Genomic DNA, 18495 nt, shown 5'->3' on the forward strand with positions numbered 1-18495 from the left:
TGCTGTGACAATGAAAAGGTTTTACAACTAAGCATGTGGCTGTTGCCAATCAGTCACTCTTTGCCAGGTCAAACACATGCTTTTTGGATGGCTTCCATCCCCACTGGCACCTGAAATTTAACAAGCAAATGCCTGCTGTGCCTGGTAATTAAAAGTGAAAAGTACATGTGTCCAGTGCCAAAAAGACAAGAGAAAGCAGGGAGACATGTTGTTCTGACCTGCTTAGCAGTAAAACAAAGATGAGATGTTCTGCTTTGTTGGGTCTAGTACGATGGCTTATTCCACTCCTGTGCATGCAAAGCGGATCCAGCCTGGGATTTGGCATTGTGGGTATGTTAGGACAGCAGCCTTAGAGTGTCTCAGTTCCCGGCTCTGATTTTGCCTAAGCCTTACAGCCATGATATATTTTCATTTCCCACCTGCCAAGGAGTGGCAGAGTGGTTTTCCTTGAGGGGCTCTTGCTCTGTATCCAGTTTAGCTTTGATTTGCTCTTAATCCTAAGGGCATCCTGCAAGGTGCATCTGTGCTCTTGCACAGCTGCTAGAGGTGGTAATTAAATGAAGAGCTCTCTATAGGGGATGGGGTGTGTGTGTGAGCATTGGAATCCTGTGAAGTGTTTTGTTTTGGTGAGTCAATTTATGGCAGGTATGGCTGCAATGCCAAAAGCCTGTTCTAATTTTTACAAATCTGAACAATTAATTGCAATTATTATCTGGATATAACCGGATATGAGAAATAATAGAGGTCAGAAAGATTCACTGGGGTTATTCACTGTAAACAAGTATGATGGGCTGATATGCATCTCCTTAGAGAAGGCAACATGGTGTTGGTCCTCATTTGATGTGCTTTTGCTAATCTATTTTATCAGAGTTAATCATGTAAGATATCTCTCCTATGGATTTTCAGACAGGAGGATGATAGAAATAATTCTTTTGCCACCAAACTGCTCTATCTCAGTCTCTCCAAAGTCTTTCTGGCATCTCTGCCCTTTTTAATCTTTATGAGAAGCAAATGAAAGAATTACTGAGATGCTGTAATCTGAAATGTGTAGTCTTCCCTGACTGAGCCAACTGTATATGGCACATGTTGTGACTATATATTCCAATTGCATATTTACTGAGTATAATACTAGGATTTCATGTGTGTAGATTATTCAGCCTCATAGGCCAGACTTATGGTCCCTTGAACTACTGTTTCAGAGGTTCTGTTGAGAAAAGTCACATATTGGGTTGGTTATAGCTAAAACTCTTAGCTTTATTTTTGACAGTACCAGGATTCTGCTGAGGGGCTTTTCAAGTTAAGAGTGAACCTGGGGTACTTGATCTTGGTTAGAGGGTGTGCTGTTTGGACAGCAGATTTATGCTTGCATCATTTCTGAATGACAAAATCATCTTGATATCTATGCAGAATATTATTGTGATATGACTTACGAAACTTATGATGAAACTTGCTCTCAATTTTGAAGATGGCCTGTCTAAATATACATTTAAAACCAAGGAGACAGCAGAATAATTACATATTATATTTCAGGAATGGATTTGATATTCATACAAATGAACAAGCATCCCAGTGATGTCCCCTTTTGTGTTGCAATATCACTGGGAGACACTGCTGTCTTAGTTTTTTTAAAAAAATAAATAAATTTCATTTTATAGCTTATTATTCTTTACCTTGTAATGGTCCTCTTTTTTCATCTACCTTCTCCAAAAGACAAAATAATCTACAAAGACATAGGATCTGCGTGTAACCTTGAAGAGCACGATGTTCTCTGATCATTTTCTCTCAATATTGGAAAGATGGGGAACCTGCAGATGGGTTCCCCATGACGTTAGTGTTGGAGATTTATGCTGTCTTCTCAAACCAGCTTACTGCAATAGAGAGCTGCAGTCACCAGCACAGCTGGAGGAGTCTATGGAGGAGGTCCTTCACAGGAGTTGGATGCTTACAGAAACAGCTGTTGACATCTGGAAAGTCCATGACAAGCAATGGGATTCTGCAGAGTAGAAGCTGGTTTGTAATTACAAAGAAGTCCTGTTGGAAAGGAAGTTCTGGAGAAAGGTTAACATGAAGTGCCTGAAAGGTCTTAAGAGAGCTATTTGGTTCTTTGGTCACGGTACATATAATGCAGACCCAATCCAAAAGCCTCAGGAAACTCTATTTCATTGCTTGGTTTCTATGGGTGTCTGACTCATTTTTCATTATCCAATAATAAATACAGTAGTGAAAGTCACCTTTAACACTTAAAGATTGCTTGGATTTTATGGGATTGTATTGAAGTGAGTGCCAAGGTATAAAAGCCTTATGGTTGAGGTACTTTTATAACACATGCTTCATAAACCCTTATAGAGTGAGTGCAGTGCACTTCATCCTTTAAGATTACAGCGTTATGGTTCTGAGAGATGGTGATCTGGTGCTATATTCATTAATTAAACCTGTTATTAATGTTAAATTTTGGGCAATAAGAAGTGAAGTTACAAGAAGTTGAAAGGGGGTAGGTCCAGATAATTTCTCTCTCATAAAAGCTCAGTGCACCATTACTGTTTGACTCATGCCCACAGGTTATCAGCATTAAGGAAGTTTTTTGAGCTATGTGAGACAAGAAGGAGCCCCAGATCTGGGAAACTCTGTAACACAAGGGATTGTAATGAGTTTTCCTTTTGGGATGCAAAGTTGGTAATTATGCAGAAGCTGTTGCCTTCTTCATGGCTTTGTGTTTGGCTCAGATGTCCCTCTCACCACAGTTGCTGATCCCTAAGTAATGGGGTGGATTGCTTTTGTTGTGTCTAAATAAAAACGGTATCTCTTTAGAGCAGACTTTTATTACTGTCATCTCCCTTTTTTTCCTGTCTGACTGATATGCTGGTCTTGGTGACTGGGAAGTAGAGGTTGGCTTCCTTTTCCCCTGATTATTGCAGGAGTCAGTATATCTACAGGGCAGTGAGCAGGTATCTAGCAGTTTCTGAACATCTGTAGAAGTTTGTGTAAAGTTAAGGTGTGCTTTCTAAACTAGTGCAAATCATGCAAAGATAACCTTTAGCTTAATGCTGATTTATATGGATGTTACTTTTGCTGGTAAGTAGACAGTTACTTGTGACACCAGTACATTTTAGTCTCGAAGGGGTTGGGGCTGATGTACTTAAACTGAAGTTTTTAAATTGAACTGACATTTGGTGAGGAATGAAGAAAAGAAAAAGATGAGATTTTCATTGCAATGCGTTGCATCTGTCCTCCATGGGATTGGCAGAGAAGGGCTGCAGGTGTGTTCTGCGAGGTTGAGGTTGTGTAAGTACCTTCGAGGGCATCCTTTGGCTTGCAAGGCAAGTAAATTGCATTAATGATGTAGGGAGAGGAAAAATGAGAAGGGAATGAATAACCAAATATTTGCCAGTGAGAAATTTCAGATGGTCAAATATTTGATCTGAAATGCTTCAGCAGTAAAAAATTACTTTACCCATAAAGGATTTCCGAACTGTTCATACTGGGCATACTTGTAATGAACTAACGTTTTGAAGGAAGAAAATGGGGTTTGTATCTTTAAGCCTCTGAATGTCATTTGATTTTGGTTTTTCAGTTTCAAAAGTAGGAAAGGACATCGTAAATCCAGTCAAAGCAAAAGTCCTCTGTTTGCATTGACAGTTCAGCATAAATTGTTGAAACTTTTTGGCTTTTTAAAATCAAAGCCTATATGGAACTTTTTTGGAGAAGCAGGCTTAGCTCCTTATAGTCTTGTGGGACCATGCAATCCTTTAAATGCTTTAATTCAACAATTAAAAAGTAAAAAAAAAAAATCTTTTAAAAATCAGATTTGTGTTTTATTGTTGTTGGTATAAGTATAGCCTGGCTTTAGGAAGGACCTAAAGTTGTGGGTTTTTTGAGGGAGGACCTGAAGTGCTTAGAGTGGAAAGTCTAGTGGGAGGAGGCATAAAAAATAATAATAAAGCCATTTCACATGTAAGCTGAACACCTTCAAGATGAAAATCACTATAAAGCTGTAAACATGAACCCTTAAGCTTCTGTTTTTGCAGGAGCATTTGTGGCAGAGCTACCTTTTCGATTGCAGAAGAGGACAATACAGTGCTACAGAGCAAATTGCTAATACTTTCCTTAAGGAGCTGGGTTTCTTTTGTAGCTATGGAGGCTTGGGTGGTTTGTAGGTGGATTTTTTTTAAAAAAAACACTTTTGTTTATTTCTTTTTAGAATAGCACTTTATATAGGTGAATGAGAATGTGACTGGGACCTCTGAAAAGGACTGCTTATGAAAAGCATATTAAAACGAAAAGGAAGATCAGAAGGCAGTACACAATAGTTTAATGCTATCTACTTATTTGTGGGAACAAAAGACATTTATTTTGAACCCGTATTCTTTGTTCATTTACTGAGATACTTCCTGCTAATATAGCTCAGTGGTACTACTGCTACAGATATTGTGCCTACAAAACTTCTTCATACTGATTTAGAGATGCACTTCAGTTATTTACAGTAAAAATTTGTTGGTTGAGAAAAATAAAAGGATTCAATAAAACATAATAATAATAATAAAATTCCTTTTATGTGGCACGTTTGGTTTGGGTTTTTTTGTCCAGAGGTAGTTTATTAAAAGATTCAGCTGTGTACAAAACAGATCTCTGTTGTGTTGAGATAACACAGAACCAGGGAGAAAGAGTGGTGATAAAGCTTTTGAATCCAATTATATGGATACAGGTAATATGATGGGGTGTGTGTACATGTGTTGTTGTGCCTTGGGTGCAGAAGGGGAAGGGTAGCGGTGCTGTGCCAAGCAGGCCTGCTAACATGAGGGCAGTACTGTGGAGGGTGCTGAGGGAAGAACTGAGTGCCAAGCTGTAGGAGAGTCTGGCATAACTGCAGTAGACAGATTCAGGCAGATAGGAGCTCAGGCTACCTGTAGCTCCAAGCCAGCAGCATCCGGGCATGTTGTAGCGTTGTGCCCCTAAGAAGCGTGCTAGCTTATTAGTGGTGTGGTTCAATATTCCACGTCACAGTTGTCTTTGTGCCTGGCTAGCTTGGAGCAGAGGAAGAGGAGTGTGTCACCATCTTGACTCATCCACCTGCACACAACCTATGTGAAACCAACACTGAGGAAGGTGTTTGCATTAACCTAGTGACACACTTGGCATTTTAATCAGGGTAGCAGGAACTCAAGCTCTTAGTTACAAATCATGCCTTACTTTTTATTATATTAACCCCACGAGAGCCCATGCCATTTCAGCAGAGCTCCTTTAAGGGTCGCACACGCTCTCCAACAAATATGAGTGACTCTTAGCTACTTCCACAGTTTTTTTACCGAATGTATGGTATGTATAGCATGACACTTCCCCGCCTTTTTCTTTCTGCCTGAAGCCAGTGCTTCTTATTTCCTGGGATAAATCCCCTTGATGTATTCAGAGCTGGATGTGTTTTCTGATTGTGCCGAAGACCTCAGTCCATACATTGTAGTTAATGCTGTTCTTGCAAGGTGGCCTCTCTGAATCATTTCCCCTCTGTGTGCTTCCCCCACTGGTGTCTGGCGTTCTGCTGAGCTGGAGCTAATTCAGAACAATTCTGTATGTGTTACCATTGCCCCTAAAGCTCCTGCTATAAAGGAGATGTTCCACATACCAGACAGCAATCTTCTGTGTTCATCTCCTAGGCAGCTACCTGAAGTTCAGCCCGATTTTCAGCCTGATTTGTTTTGTCTGGTGCTTGCCATTCATTGCCCATTGAATTTTGGAGGTCAGGCTATAGCCTCTAGAGGAAAAGCTATGTAGTATAAACAACCTCATCTCAAGTATATTTTCAAGAACTTACCCTCAGCAGTAATCAATCCTGCCTCCCGTTCCTCTCTCCACTTAAACTGAAGACTGCAATTGAAAATAGTATTTTTATATATATGTGTGTGTGTGTGTGTGTATACTAGAATGTAGCAAGGTGAAATGTAATTTCCTTTTTAATAAAGGCTGCCATTTAATTTAATATTATAGAAAATGATTAAATCTTAAAACCCTATAAATTACATCTGACAACTCTCTGGTGCTCCTTTGCTATTCCTTATGGCAATTACAAATGGCAACACAGGGTGTTGGCAGAAATGCTTATACTGACTGGAGTTTGTTTATTGGTTCTTAATGAAAAGCGATTAATCTAAATCACTACCGGGGTGGTTTCTTCGCCCTGGCCCCATAATGAGAAGTGGCAGTTTCAGGCCTTTGACAAATGTCCTGCTATTTCTTTTCCCTGTGAGAAGTTGTCCCCTCCCCTCATAGCTTCCAGTAGGAAAAAGACAATAACAAAAAAAATATGAAACCCTAGAGACTCCTACTCTTCTTTTCCTGCTTGCCCTATAACAAAACTGGACCAGTTCTAGCCGCATGACTGGTGGTGGCTTTTTTCATTCCAATTGAGCCTCCTGTTTCTTCCACCCTGCTTTGTGTAGGATCGGCCTTGGCTGGGAGGCTGGATGACAACAGAGATGTTGGGTGTGTTCTTTTCTGTATGTGAAGAGTGGAGAGTTAGTATCAGAACTGGATGAAGAGGGGTGGGTGACCAATGTCATGGCACTTACAAGGTATAACTGTTGTTAGACTCTTCCAGCTTTCCCTCTATCTAACAGTGACCTTTTAATATGCAGCATTATTAACTTTGTAACCTGCTGCGATATCAAGTGGAAAATCTTTTTATTCCTGAAGTTTCCTTCCTTTTAAATATAAGATGTCTCTGGAATATCTTGTTATATTGGCAATCTTACATCCTTCTTCCATTCTGCAGAAGCAAGTGATTTTTACTAAAATATGTTGCAGTTCTCTGTCTGGCACAGGCAAAATGCTTTGGATGAACAGGGGTGTATATTTGGGGGATAAAGTGTCTTTGAAGTCTAAGTCACCAGTGACAGAAAAAATATCTTGAAACACTGGGGGAAACCCTTCTTGTCTGGAGCAAAATGAAATACATATTTTGATCTAATTGGAAAGAAGAAACACACCAAAGCTTCCTTCTAGGTGGAGGCCATTGGGACCTACTATCAAGAGTGATTTCCGGGGGTTCAGTTGCCTGTGGGAATGTTTCTTATTTCCCACGCTGTGTACCAGAGCACAATGCAAGTGTGCTTTTTCAGGACTTGTGGTGTGGCTTTCTGTGGAACAGTTGGAGATTGCTTTATGAGGCTGGTAAGCGGTGTATGTGAGGGATGTTGAAGGAGCTCAGAGCTCAAGCTGTATTCATACAGGTGACTTCACCCTGGGACAATGTTCAGTTCTAGTTTTAAAGGCCCTTTTCATTTCTTAATGGAAAGGATCAGAAACCATTTACATTATATTTGCTTTCCCTTGGTGACTTCATGGAGTTAATGAGGCACTTAAGATTAAAAAAGCGCTGAAATTTTTTGCTTGATCAAGATCTAACATACCAAGAGTCTTACTATTCCTTGTAACTGATTTTTGCTGTCAAAATTAATGTGTTACCCTATTGTAGTCTTGAAGTTGGAGCTCTGTGAAGCTGCTTAAGAAAAGTTAATGTGGACATGTGAGTGTAACAAAACTGCAGTGGATCTCAGCTAGCTGATCATTTTGCAGCTAGCTAAAAAAGGCAGTTCCTGGATCTGTTTTCCTGCTGAAAGGCAGTTTCTATATTTGTTTCAGCTACTGTATCAATAACCTGCTGTGTTTAGCACAGCTCTAATTTATTTCCCACTGTTTGCCTTTATTTTATGGTACTGGCATTTGCTTTAATGTGATGTCGTTTTCTCCAGATGTTAATGAGATGGTGTTAATGTTTCCACAACATTTTTCTTGATAACATTTATGTAAAGCATGCCATCTGATAATGTGGAATCAACCCATTTTAAAATATTGGTAATAATTTTCTAATTAAAATTAGAGGCTCAGAAGTGTTTCCCTCCCAGTACAAATTGAGGTCATACACTTTCCTGTGCTTGGGGAAAATTATTATTTCACTGAGTGAATGAATATCTCTTACTGTGTAAATTGGAAACATGATATATGAGATCATGTATCAATGTTTGTGCATATGCACATGGATGATTTTCAGATGCCAGCAGCTAGTCTAGGTAGGCATTCTGTGTTTCCAGGGAGGTGATAGTCTCATTTGTAGCTCTGGAAGTTGCCAAATAATGGGCCTTAAATCTCAGAACTACCCTGCTGAGTACTTTTGGAGAGAGTATTCCATGCTTGGAAGAGAGATGCTAGACTGGAAAGGGACCAGGACAGCCTGGTGTGGCTGTCTGAAGTTGCTGTACCCAACCAAAATAAACTTTGATAGCAACATAGCATTTTTCATTATTGCTGGGCTTTCTGAGTTTATCTGGATAAAAATAAAACAAGAAAAAGAAATCACTAAATAAATCTCCGAATGAATCAGCAAATAAAACAGAAGTGAAAGCCTGGAAAAAACCCCGCCCTAACCCGTATTTGGGAAATCCTGTAGTCTGTTTACACTGTTGAACAATGTTCTGAATACATCTAATAGGAATCAGTGCTGTATGACCTCACTTTTAAATGATGTTCGGTTTCACTTTTCCATTAACACTCTTTTCCCTCAATTTTTCTATTTAGATCATGCTTCTTAGTGATCCAGAGATTGAGAGCAGCATCCTCATCAGCTCTGATGAAGGGGCTACCTACCAGAAGTACCGTCTGAACTTCTATATCCAGAGCTTGCTCTTCCATCCCAGGCAGGAAGAGTGGATCTTGGCCTACAGTCTGGATCAGAAGGTGAGCAGTGGATTTCACATGTCAATGATTCTTGAGTCAGGTGTTGAAGTTGAAGGGGATAATGTTTAGAACCATTGCAGAGATGATGAAAAAATTACGGTGTGCTTTGCTGCTCTCACCTTGCAGATTTAAATGTGCTCAAAACCCACCTGGTGACTCCAAAGCAAGCTTGCCAAAGAGAGCAGGGTTATACAGTGATCATGATGGGTATGGAAACTTTAGTAGTGGTCACAGTACAACGATGGAAAGGATCTGAGATTTGACATGACATATGAAGCTGTTCTAAAAACCTATTGATTTGTAGGCCTTTATGATTGTCAAGCTGTCTTTGAGGATTGAGCACTCGGGCTGAGTTGGTCTGTAGCAGCTGGGTGTTGCACGTGAGGGGGTGCTCTCTCTGCTTGCAAACTGAGTTCTGTTACCTGGAAGTCAGTGAGCAGCAACAGATGACAAACTCCTCTGTGCCACTTTTTAAGTCACTTTGCAGCACCTTCTGTTAGTGAGACAACTCTTAAGTCTGTTATTTTGTCCTCACCAAGCCTGCTTTTACATAGCACTCATCTGTCTTGAGCAATGCAGGTGCAGTGTCATGTATAAAGTGGTGTGGCTCTGGACTGTGTGCTTCAGTTCTGGAACAGCAGTCCTCACTCAAAGCAGAGGCATGGAAAGGATGATCAAGTTACAAATTTTAGAAAACTTGAAACTTGCCAAGCTTTCCTCTCTTCCAATTTTGTCATCCATAGACTCTGGAAAGTACAAATATGCTGAATAGCCTCTTTACGTTCTTTGCATTGCTCTGGGTTGACTCTGGCTGGATGCCAGGTGCCCACCAAAGCTGCTCCATCACTACCCTCCTCAGCTGGGCCGAGGAGAGGAAATATAATGAAAGGCTCAAGGGTTGGGATAAAGACGGGGAGATCGCTCAGCTATTACCGTCTGGGCAAAATAGACTCAACTTGTGGAAATTAGCTTAATTTATTGTCAGTCAGATCAGAGCAGGATAATAAGAAACAAAAACCAAATCTTAAAACACCTTCACCCCCACCCCTCCCTTCTTGCCCAGCCCAACTTCACCCCCCGTGTCTCCCTGTGCTCCCCGAGCGGCGCAGGGGCTGGGTCAGTCCCTCACGCCCTGTCCCTGCCGCTCCTGCCCCCTCAGGGGGCTCCTCACACTCTGCCCTGCCCCGGCGTGGAGTCACTGCCATGGGGTGGCAAGTCCTGCCAGCAAACCTGCTCCAGCCTGGGCTCTTCTCTCCATGGGGCCGCAGGCCCTGCCAGGAGCCTGCTCCAGCGTGGGGCCCTCCTCGGGGATCTGCTCCACCACGGACCTCCGTGGGCTGAGGGCACAGCCTGCCTCACCGTGGGCTCCACCACGGGCTGCTGGGGAACCCCTGCTCCAGCACTTGGAGCCCCTCTGGCCTCCTGCACTGACCTGGGGGGCTGCAGAGCTGTGCCTCTCACATAGACTCTTCTTTCTTCTCTGTCTGTAGTTGCTGTTCCACAGGGCGTTTTCCCCATCATAAATACATTATGCCAGAGGCGCTGCCACCCAGTGTCACTGATGGGCTCAGCCTTGGCCAGCAGCAGGTCCATGATGGAGCTGGCTGGCATTGGCTCTATCGGACACAGGGGAAGCTTCTAGCAGCTTCTTGCAGAAGCCACCCCTCTAGATCCCCCGCTAATAAAACCTTGCCACACAATACGTGCGTTAATCTGTGTGTGTGTGATTTTCAATTCCTACAGTTATTTTTTAAGTTTCCTAAACTAGTTAGTCTCACATCACAGCTATAGGGACAATACAGCCAAAATATTGTGCCTCTTTTATTTGACAGAATTTCCTTTGAAGAGGTAGTGCAAGTCTTTACCCAAGTAGTTTCTGAGAGTATAGTCAAATAATGTACTGCCACTGTACTTACCAATGCAGCCTTTCCATCCACTTGTTAACAGGATGCTATGGCAGGCACCAGGTGGTTTGCTGCTATGCTGCTGCTGCTGCTTGAGTGACATTTGGAAGCACAAACCTATTGTAAATACACTCCTTCCATAGTAACAAGTCCTTACTGTATGAAGGAGTTAGTCAAATGTCAAATAGTTTTGTGCACTCAGATGTTCAGTGCAACAGGGATTTTGAAGTAGGCTAGAAAGACCAATCTATTTATTTGATGTCATGGAATGGGTTGATGCCACTTTTAAATTGGAGGTAAAGATTTTTAAATGGTACTGGTGTTTGTACAAAGACAGCCCTGAAAGAAATAGACCTCTAATGAGCTGATCATGGATGTGAGAAGCCAGATATGACATGCTGAGTATGCATTTCCAAAGATATCCAGCTGTCGTGAGCACAGAGCATCTGCTCTTGGGCTGAAACACTGTACTTCTGTTTCCAGTGTTTTGTAGTCTTTTTATGACAGGTTAGCCACTGGAAGGAGAAATTAAAATACAGAGTATGCACACACACTTGACTGTGAGGTTGGAATTATGTTCACCTGGTCGTGGCTCAGGAGCATTTCTGCTTCTGCTCCTTCAAACTAATGCGTCTGAGTGCCCGTCTCTGCTGTTCTCTTCTGATCAGAAAAGAGCCAAAGGAAATGAGCTATGAGTTAGAAACACCCTGAGGCTGCTTGCTTTTATCCCAGGAACTGAACAAATTTGTCAACAGTGTAAGAACAAAAATGAAGTGCTCTGCAGCTTGTTGGTCAAATGGAAATGGAGCAATGCAAAGTTCAGGCTTTGCCTCTATGTTTGCCTTTGCGTTAAAGGCCACTCACTATGCTTTCCATCCATGTTCAGAAAGATGGCCTCAAGTACTGGTTGAAAGCTGATCTTTGAGTGGAACCACAGAGGCAGCGCTTTTCCCAGTTGAAGCATTTGCTTAACATAACTCAGGTATAGGTTGTGCTCAGCCACGTCTTGGCTTAGTAAAAGCTGTAAAAGAATTGTCACTCTGTCTCAGGATCATGAAGCTTCACTGCAGTTACAGTTAATACTAAGATAATGGACACCACTTTTAAAGTACAAAAGCAGTGCTGTAGATTGTGACAGTAGTGCTATGCAAAGTCCCCAGATGAAGTCTTCTGAGATGCTTGTGTGCTACATTCCTGCCTGTCTGGAAGTACTGTCCCAGCTGAGTGGGAACTAGAGGTCAGCCACGACCTTCTGTTAGGTGGGCGTTAGGCTAATGACAAGAAGAAAATGTCTTTTAGGCTAAAAATGCTAAATCCTGAAGTAGCTTCATCATGTGTTGTGCATCTCCATATCACTTTTGTGGTGGTTCTCCCTTTAGAAACCAGATCAGGATCTCACACTTTCCCACACTGTTATGCCATGCCCTCTCTTCTAGCTGTGATCATGGGATCATGCCAGTGGCTATGATCATTTGATCTCTCTGCTGCTGACCAGAAAGGAGGCATTAATAGCTCCTAAAATAAATGGCTGGGGAGGTTGCAGTAGTGCTCTGCAGTTGTGAGAAGGCTATCCAAAGAGGTGCCATGCTGTTGTCAAGGGCTAATTTCCCAACAGGCTTATTTCCCAACGGCAGCCTGGTTCTGCTGGTACTCTTCTGTCCTTTGTTTTTGTGCCCATTTCCCTGCAAGGCAGCATGAAGTTGCCTGTCACAAAATAGGTGGTGCTGGATCAAATGTTTGCTTTCTCACTTCATGTATCCAGGTTTTTGGGATACAACTGCTCTGAAACACTTTTGATTTAAATACATGAAAGTGCAATAAAATAGAAAATTTATCATTAGTCTGTAACCTGCAGGTAATACTCATCCACAGATCTGTGACAGGGAAGGTGCTGAGGAAAGTCTGTGGCTTGCTGTATCTTCAGTGGTGTAGCCACTCCTACAGTGGGAGACCACAGTCTCCCACTTTTCTAAACTTTAAAAGTGTGTTTGACCTTTAAAATCTATTTCTAATGGCTACTTTAGAGGCAGATTTTAAAATGCAAATAACTCTGAAACCGTATCAAATACATACAGTTTGACTCCCTGCAGTAGAAACTATTAAGGGAATATCTAATCCATCGTCTCATAACTGTGAATGTGTAAACGAGTTTGCAAATTTAATTTCATGTCTTAGATTACAAAACAGCTTTCAGATTAATATTTATTTGATTAATTTTCTTTCAACTAAAAATAATAATATGGTGTTGTAAGCAAGCTGTGGTCAACTTAGAAATTAATGAGCGATGAACCTGAAAATCCGTTTTGCCTAGTATGTTTTTCCACAGTAAAATGAAACATCAACAGCTAGTGCCCTACAAATAATTGACTTGGTTACTTCCTAGATCAAAAGATTTAAAAATTGATTTGTGTATAATAATAGAAAACAATATTTTTATTTCACACAAAAACTTTAATAGTCAATGTTTTGGATCTTCCTGAAAGGCAGTTTTCCTTTGAGGTCTTCTGACCTTACAGCTGTTACTCAAAAGGCTGTAATTCAAGCCTCTTTTGCAATGATTGTTTTATCCTAAGCATCCCTTCTTTTTAGCTCTTCTACACATTTGAGAACAATGTTAGGCTATTTATCCAATTGATTAAAACACAAACTAACCAACTAAAAAAAAACCAACACGTTTTGAATTCTGTCCTCTTCCAAGTTGGCGTTTTGGAAGGTGTATTCACTATTCTAAGACAGTAGTGAATAAGTGGAATAATGTAGAACTCTGACATTCTTGTGGAACTACAGTCTTTACGTGTCCCCTGCAGTTTGACAACGGCCAGATGATAACTGTTTTCAGAATATGGTGTCCCAGTTAGTTTTTTACCCAGCTAATAGTAACTTCCTACAGTCTTTTAGCTTGCTTAAGAGAATGAGACCTCAGACCAAGTGTATATATCTCTGATATCCAAGGCTTGTCCTGTCTTGCCTGAACAAGTGAAGCCTTCCTGCAGTAATATTCTAATTGTGAATTTTCTTAGCCAGTTACTGCTATGTCACTATTATGTGTAATTTTGATCATAAGTTTATGCTTTCAGCATCTCCTGCTGGCATTCTCTTACTCTGAGCCTGGATGTTCAGGTGTTGCAGGATGCTCTGCAGATTAGACTTGTTGTTGTTCTCACTGTTCTTCCTATAGCCTTGTTGTTGAATAATCTCACTCCCCAAGTTTATCCCTTGCATGGATCTGTTTTTATATCCACCTGTGGACTTCTGCTTCCAATCCCATGTGATTGTAGTTTAAAGCCCAAGCCTCACAGCAATCTTCTATTGAAAAATTACCTTCTTCTTTAAAAGGAGCCCATCTCTTCTTGACAGAACTTGTGAAATATGACTTCATAGCTGTGAAAGCCAAAGGCTTTCTGACAATGTTATCTCTTCCATTAACTGAAATAATTGAATACAGCATCAGTTCAGTCCCTGTATCTTTTATTACCATTCCCACACGTGTATTGTCCCTCTTTTTTCCTGCTTGGAGCTATTCCCAGGAGCAAGGGAGAAGATTCAGTGCGAGGGATGGAGCTCAGCAGGCTTTCTGAAAGATGTTTTGCTGCGTGGCTGCTGGTTACTTTGTTCATTTAAGGAGAAATCATAGTCACCACCATTTGTTTTCTCTTTGGAGTATCTAAAGAGTTATTGAGGATACTTCCTCAGTATGAGTCAATGCAGCGTATCATTCCTGTTCTTAATTTTTGTAGCCAATTATGACCCTCCTCTGCCTTGCTAAGTCTTGTATTATCACATAAATGCTATGTGACTGAGCCAAGGAATCTGTTTGTGTGGGCACAAACGTGTAGCAAGTTCATAGACCCTAATATCTTCTCACAACATATAAAGCGTAGACAGGAGGGGTTTTTGCAGGGCTTTAAACAAGCATGGGTGGGTGTACTGCTCCCCCCTGTGCAGCCGTGTGGCATTGTGCAGTTATTAAGCCCTGGGAGATTAATTCCATCATATGAGTTGAAAAATCTTGGATCTCTTCCCAGTAGATTTGAGTGTGTCTACTTTATTGATAAAATAGTGCAGTCTGATGTGTGCATGCATTGGTTTTGTTGATGGCCCCCTGTGGCCTTTGACAGAAGGTGGACACTATGTAAATGTTACAGCCAATTTTGCTGCTGATCAGGCTGGGTCTCACTAGTAGTGTCCATATTGGTACTTGCATGTATGAGCCAGTACAAAGGGAAAATGGGGCTTTGTCCGACACTTCTCACAGGTTTTTGCAGAAAATATATTGGAAACCTTTTTAAATGACCCTTGTATCAAAGAGCGATAGGAAGGGGAATATATAAAAAAGGTGTGATATTCTTTGTTGGAAAGTATTGGAAACTTTGTTATGGAGTACTGGGAAAGCTGAGAGTCTACCAGCATATATGTGAGGTATAGTTTTCGTTGCTGCCATTTGCATGGCTGGGGTTGAAGATCTTGAATGAGTCTAGCATTTTTGATACTAATATTTCAAGTACCTGATCATTTGTCTTATTTATCCAAGGAACAAGCTAATTCTCAATAAGCTCAACTTTCCACACCCCAATACCCCTCTGGGGAATGCATCAGTCTGAAGGTGGAAACAGAAGACAGTTTCCAGCTCCATGAAATTTTTCTCAGAGTGACATTTGAACTTCTTTCAGAGCAACATGCTCAACTCTCTTACATGAATAGTAGTTTAAAAGATAATTTAAAAAAGGAGAGAAAATATTAGGGAAATAGGGAGAGAGATATTTAAAATATTTCAAATCACCATTCTTAAGAGAAAAAACTATGCAGAGATATAGCTCCATCTCTTGCTTACAGGCCAAACTGTGATTGGAAACCTGCTGGGAATAGGTGAAAGACTGAATAATTCAGTAACAGACCAGTGTAAAATCCCCAGCGACACTATTATGAATTTGAGAACTCTGGATAAAAAAGACGTTTGGCAATCAGTGTCTTCTCCCTCCATAGGGCTTAATCTTCAGCAGGAAGCAAACAAAAGGAAGTGGGTGTCTTAATATGTTTCAAATGAGGTGATAAAGAAAATGTGCAAGATAACGTTCTGCTGTATCACCAAGTTGCACCTGGCAGACAGTATCAGGTCTGACTGAGGAGATTCCTTCGGTGTTGGAGATGTGGCAAGTTATGATCTGAGAACTGAATGTGATGCATGTCAGAGCCCTGACTATCTTGACTAGACACTGCTGAATTTATCAAAAAGAGTCACAGATAACACTAGGACTACATGGGAAAGCTTTTTTAACAGCCTAGACACACAGAGCCAGAGCCACAAAGGCAGCGCCTCTCTCCTGCCAGGTGAAATTCTCCCCCAGACTTTGGGCCCAGGCTGACAGTACAATGTGGGGCAGTTAGGCAGCTAAGGGTGGGATTTTTAATTCATTTATTTATTCGTTTATTTATTTATTTATTTTGAGAGCATTCAGTTGGGTAGAGTGCTGCCAAAGAAATCCAGCAGGACTTACTGAGGGGAGGGCGAGGCCTGGTTCTTCTCAAAAGGTAGGCACCTTTTCCTGTGCAGTCATCCGCCTTTGTCTGGGATTCTTTGTGATGAGCCATTTTCATAGACTTACAGAACAGTCCAGGTTAGAAGGGATCTCGAAAGATCATCTGGTCCAACCTTTTGTGGGAAAGGGAGCCTACATGTGATTATCTAGCACCCTGTCCTGTCAGATCTTGAAAACCTACAGTAAGGGGTACTCCACTACATCCCTGATGGGGAGGTTCCAGGGATTGATTGTTCTCACTGTAAAAGATGTCTGTCTTATGCCAAGATGAAATGTCTTCTGGTGCAACTTAGACCCCTTGCCTCTTGTTCTATCCATGTGGCTCCTTGTGAAGGGGAGCCATGCAGAGAAATTGTCAGACCTTTATATGTGTGCACACACATGGAGAAAAATGTGATTCCTCATCCACTCCTTTCCTGTCACAGTAGGTCACTGAGCTGGGACATTAAGAGAGCCCTCAGTGCCCTGAAGGATGCTTGGTCCCTGTGTCTTGCGGGGAGCCAGTGCTGCAGGGTTTCAGGCTTACCTTCCCCTCTATCTGTTCTGCTCAGTTTCACTAGCACAGAGACCGGGGAGTTGTATTGTCCTTCATTCCCAGTAAGTGCCCCAGCCCCTGGTTTTAGATTTTTCTGTGCCTCTCATGGAAACCTAGGCATGTGGGGACCTTAGGGTTGCGTGCAGGTAAGGATATTGCACTTTGAGTTGGAACTCCTAATGCTGGACAGTGCAATTCTAAGACAGCAACTGCACACTGCAGACATGCTGAAATTCAGCAGCGTGTGCTGCTGAACATCCAAAATGAGATGTGACTCCAGTCCAGGCCTGCAGGTTTTCTTTCTTTAGGAGCTGAGGTATGGGGCTGATGAGGGGTGGGCTGGTGGTGCCTCACATCTCATTTTGATATAAATCAGCAGGCATTCAGAGCTGTCATCTGGTCCTCAGCAGCAGTCCTGCTCCTGGAATTTAGATGTAACTAGTTGTCAGAAGTGTGAGCAAACTCCTGCTATCAGCAACAACTTGAGGCTGCACCTCTTGAGTAAAACTCAGCTTCTTTTAGCAAGATCTGAACATTATATTTAACTAGAAAAATAAGCTCTTTCTGCTCCCACATGGATCCTCATGGTAGAATCTCCATTTCATCATATGATGTGAAAGAACACACTGGAGTTAATTTCTCATCATGGCTCATTGGTATCTGAAGAGCACAATGACTGTGGTTCCAGTTCCATGGATACAAAACTCAGCTTTCAAATTTATCTTGCACCAGTCACTTGGCATTTGAGCACCCTGCAGAGTGAAGCTGGAGACACACCAACTGCATTCTTTTCTTCACCCAAAGGGGAAAGAAATCGAGGAAGCTGCCATAATAACTATTACTCCTACAGGCTTGTCATACTGAGGAATGAAATGAAGTATGTTGCCCAGCTATAAAGGAACACTTCGTGGTTCATGTTTAATACAAGCCATATTACAGTAACTGTGCTTAGAAATTCTTACCATTCTGACTGGTCCATTGTATTACACATTCATATTAAGAAGCAATCTCTGCCCCAGAGAGCTTGCAATTAAACGTGAAGCTGACAGACAAAGCATTGTCCCTGGACTATCCATAGTGTATTCAGGCACAGGTCATTAAAGTGTTTAATTGCCTAACTACCACTGAGGACTGTAACAAAGTCAGAAACTGAACCCAGATCGAGTCCTGTTCCCATGACTTAACCACAAATAAGCCTTTCATCTCTTTGCATATTGAATGCTCTTCTGAGAACATCAGGTTCTACAAACATATCATGTGTCCTTCATTGGACAAGCCACCTGCCAGCAGCTCTCCCAGGCAGGCAGGGCTCCATCAAACAGATAAACTGAAATGTTAGTAAAGTTTAAAAAAAACCAAACCAAAAAAAAAAGCCCCAAACCAAACCCTTGAGATTGGGAATATTTAAAGGCAATTTACAGAAGTCTCTTCTTCAATGTGGTAATGAACTGAGGAATCGAAATCACTTAACTTCATTTACAAATCATGAATATGTATCAGTGCCTTTAAATGAAAGGACGACTAAAACAGATATAGTGTTTGTTCAATTCATTAAAAGGAAGACAATTTATCAGGAGGTTTTTTTCCACTCTTAAACTAAAGCTATATGCAAATGTAGGGAAATCAAGACCTTGCGCTAATTCTGCTGCATGATGAATATTTTTATAATCCTAATTAGAACCAGTCATTTAGTTCAGCAATTTCCCCCAATCTAGCCAATTTGAAATTAAAATAGATGCCTTGATTACAAAACTCATTAGCAAAGAAGCACCCTTTTCGCTAACCAGTTCATTTG

At 41.4% G+C, this 18495-nt stretch overlaps 1 protein-coding gene across 1 annotated transcript in view; it reads left to right on the forward strand.

Annotated features, from left to right (window-relative positions):
* SORCS3 (sortilin related VPS10 domain containing receptor 3) overlaps positions 1-18495 on the forward strand; it is a 304161-nt gene that overhangs the window by 154388 nt on the left and 131278 nt on the right. Inside the window, exon 4 of the mRNA XM_055809927.1 lies at positions 8566-8724. Within this exon, the coding sequence (XP_055665902.1) occupies positions 8566-8724 (159 nt within the window). The remainder of the gene's footprint in view (positions 1-8565; positions 8725-18495) is intronic.

This window comes from Falco peregrinus, chromosome 1 (assembly GCF_023634155.1).
Source record: "Falco peregrinus isolate bFalPer1 chromosome 1, bFalPer1.pri, whole genome shotgun sequence".
Taxonomy (NCBI): domain Eukaryota; kingdom Metazoa; phylum Chordata; class Aves; order Falconiformes; family Falconidae; genus Falco; species Falco peregrinus.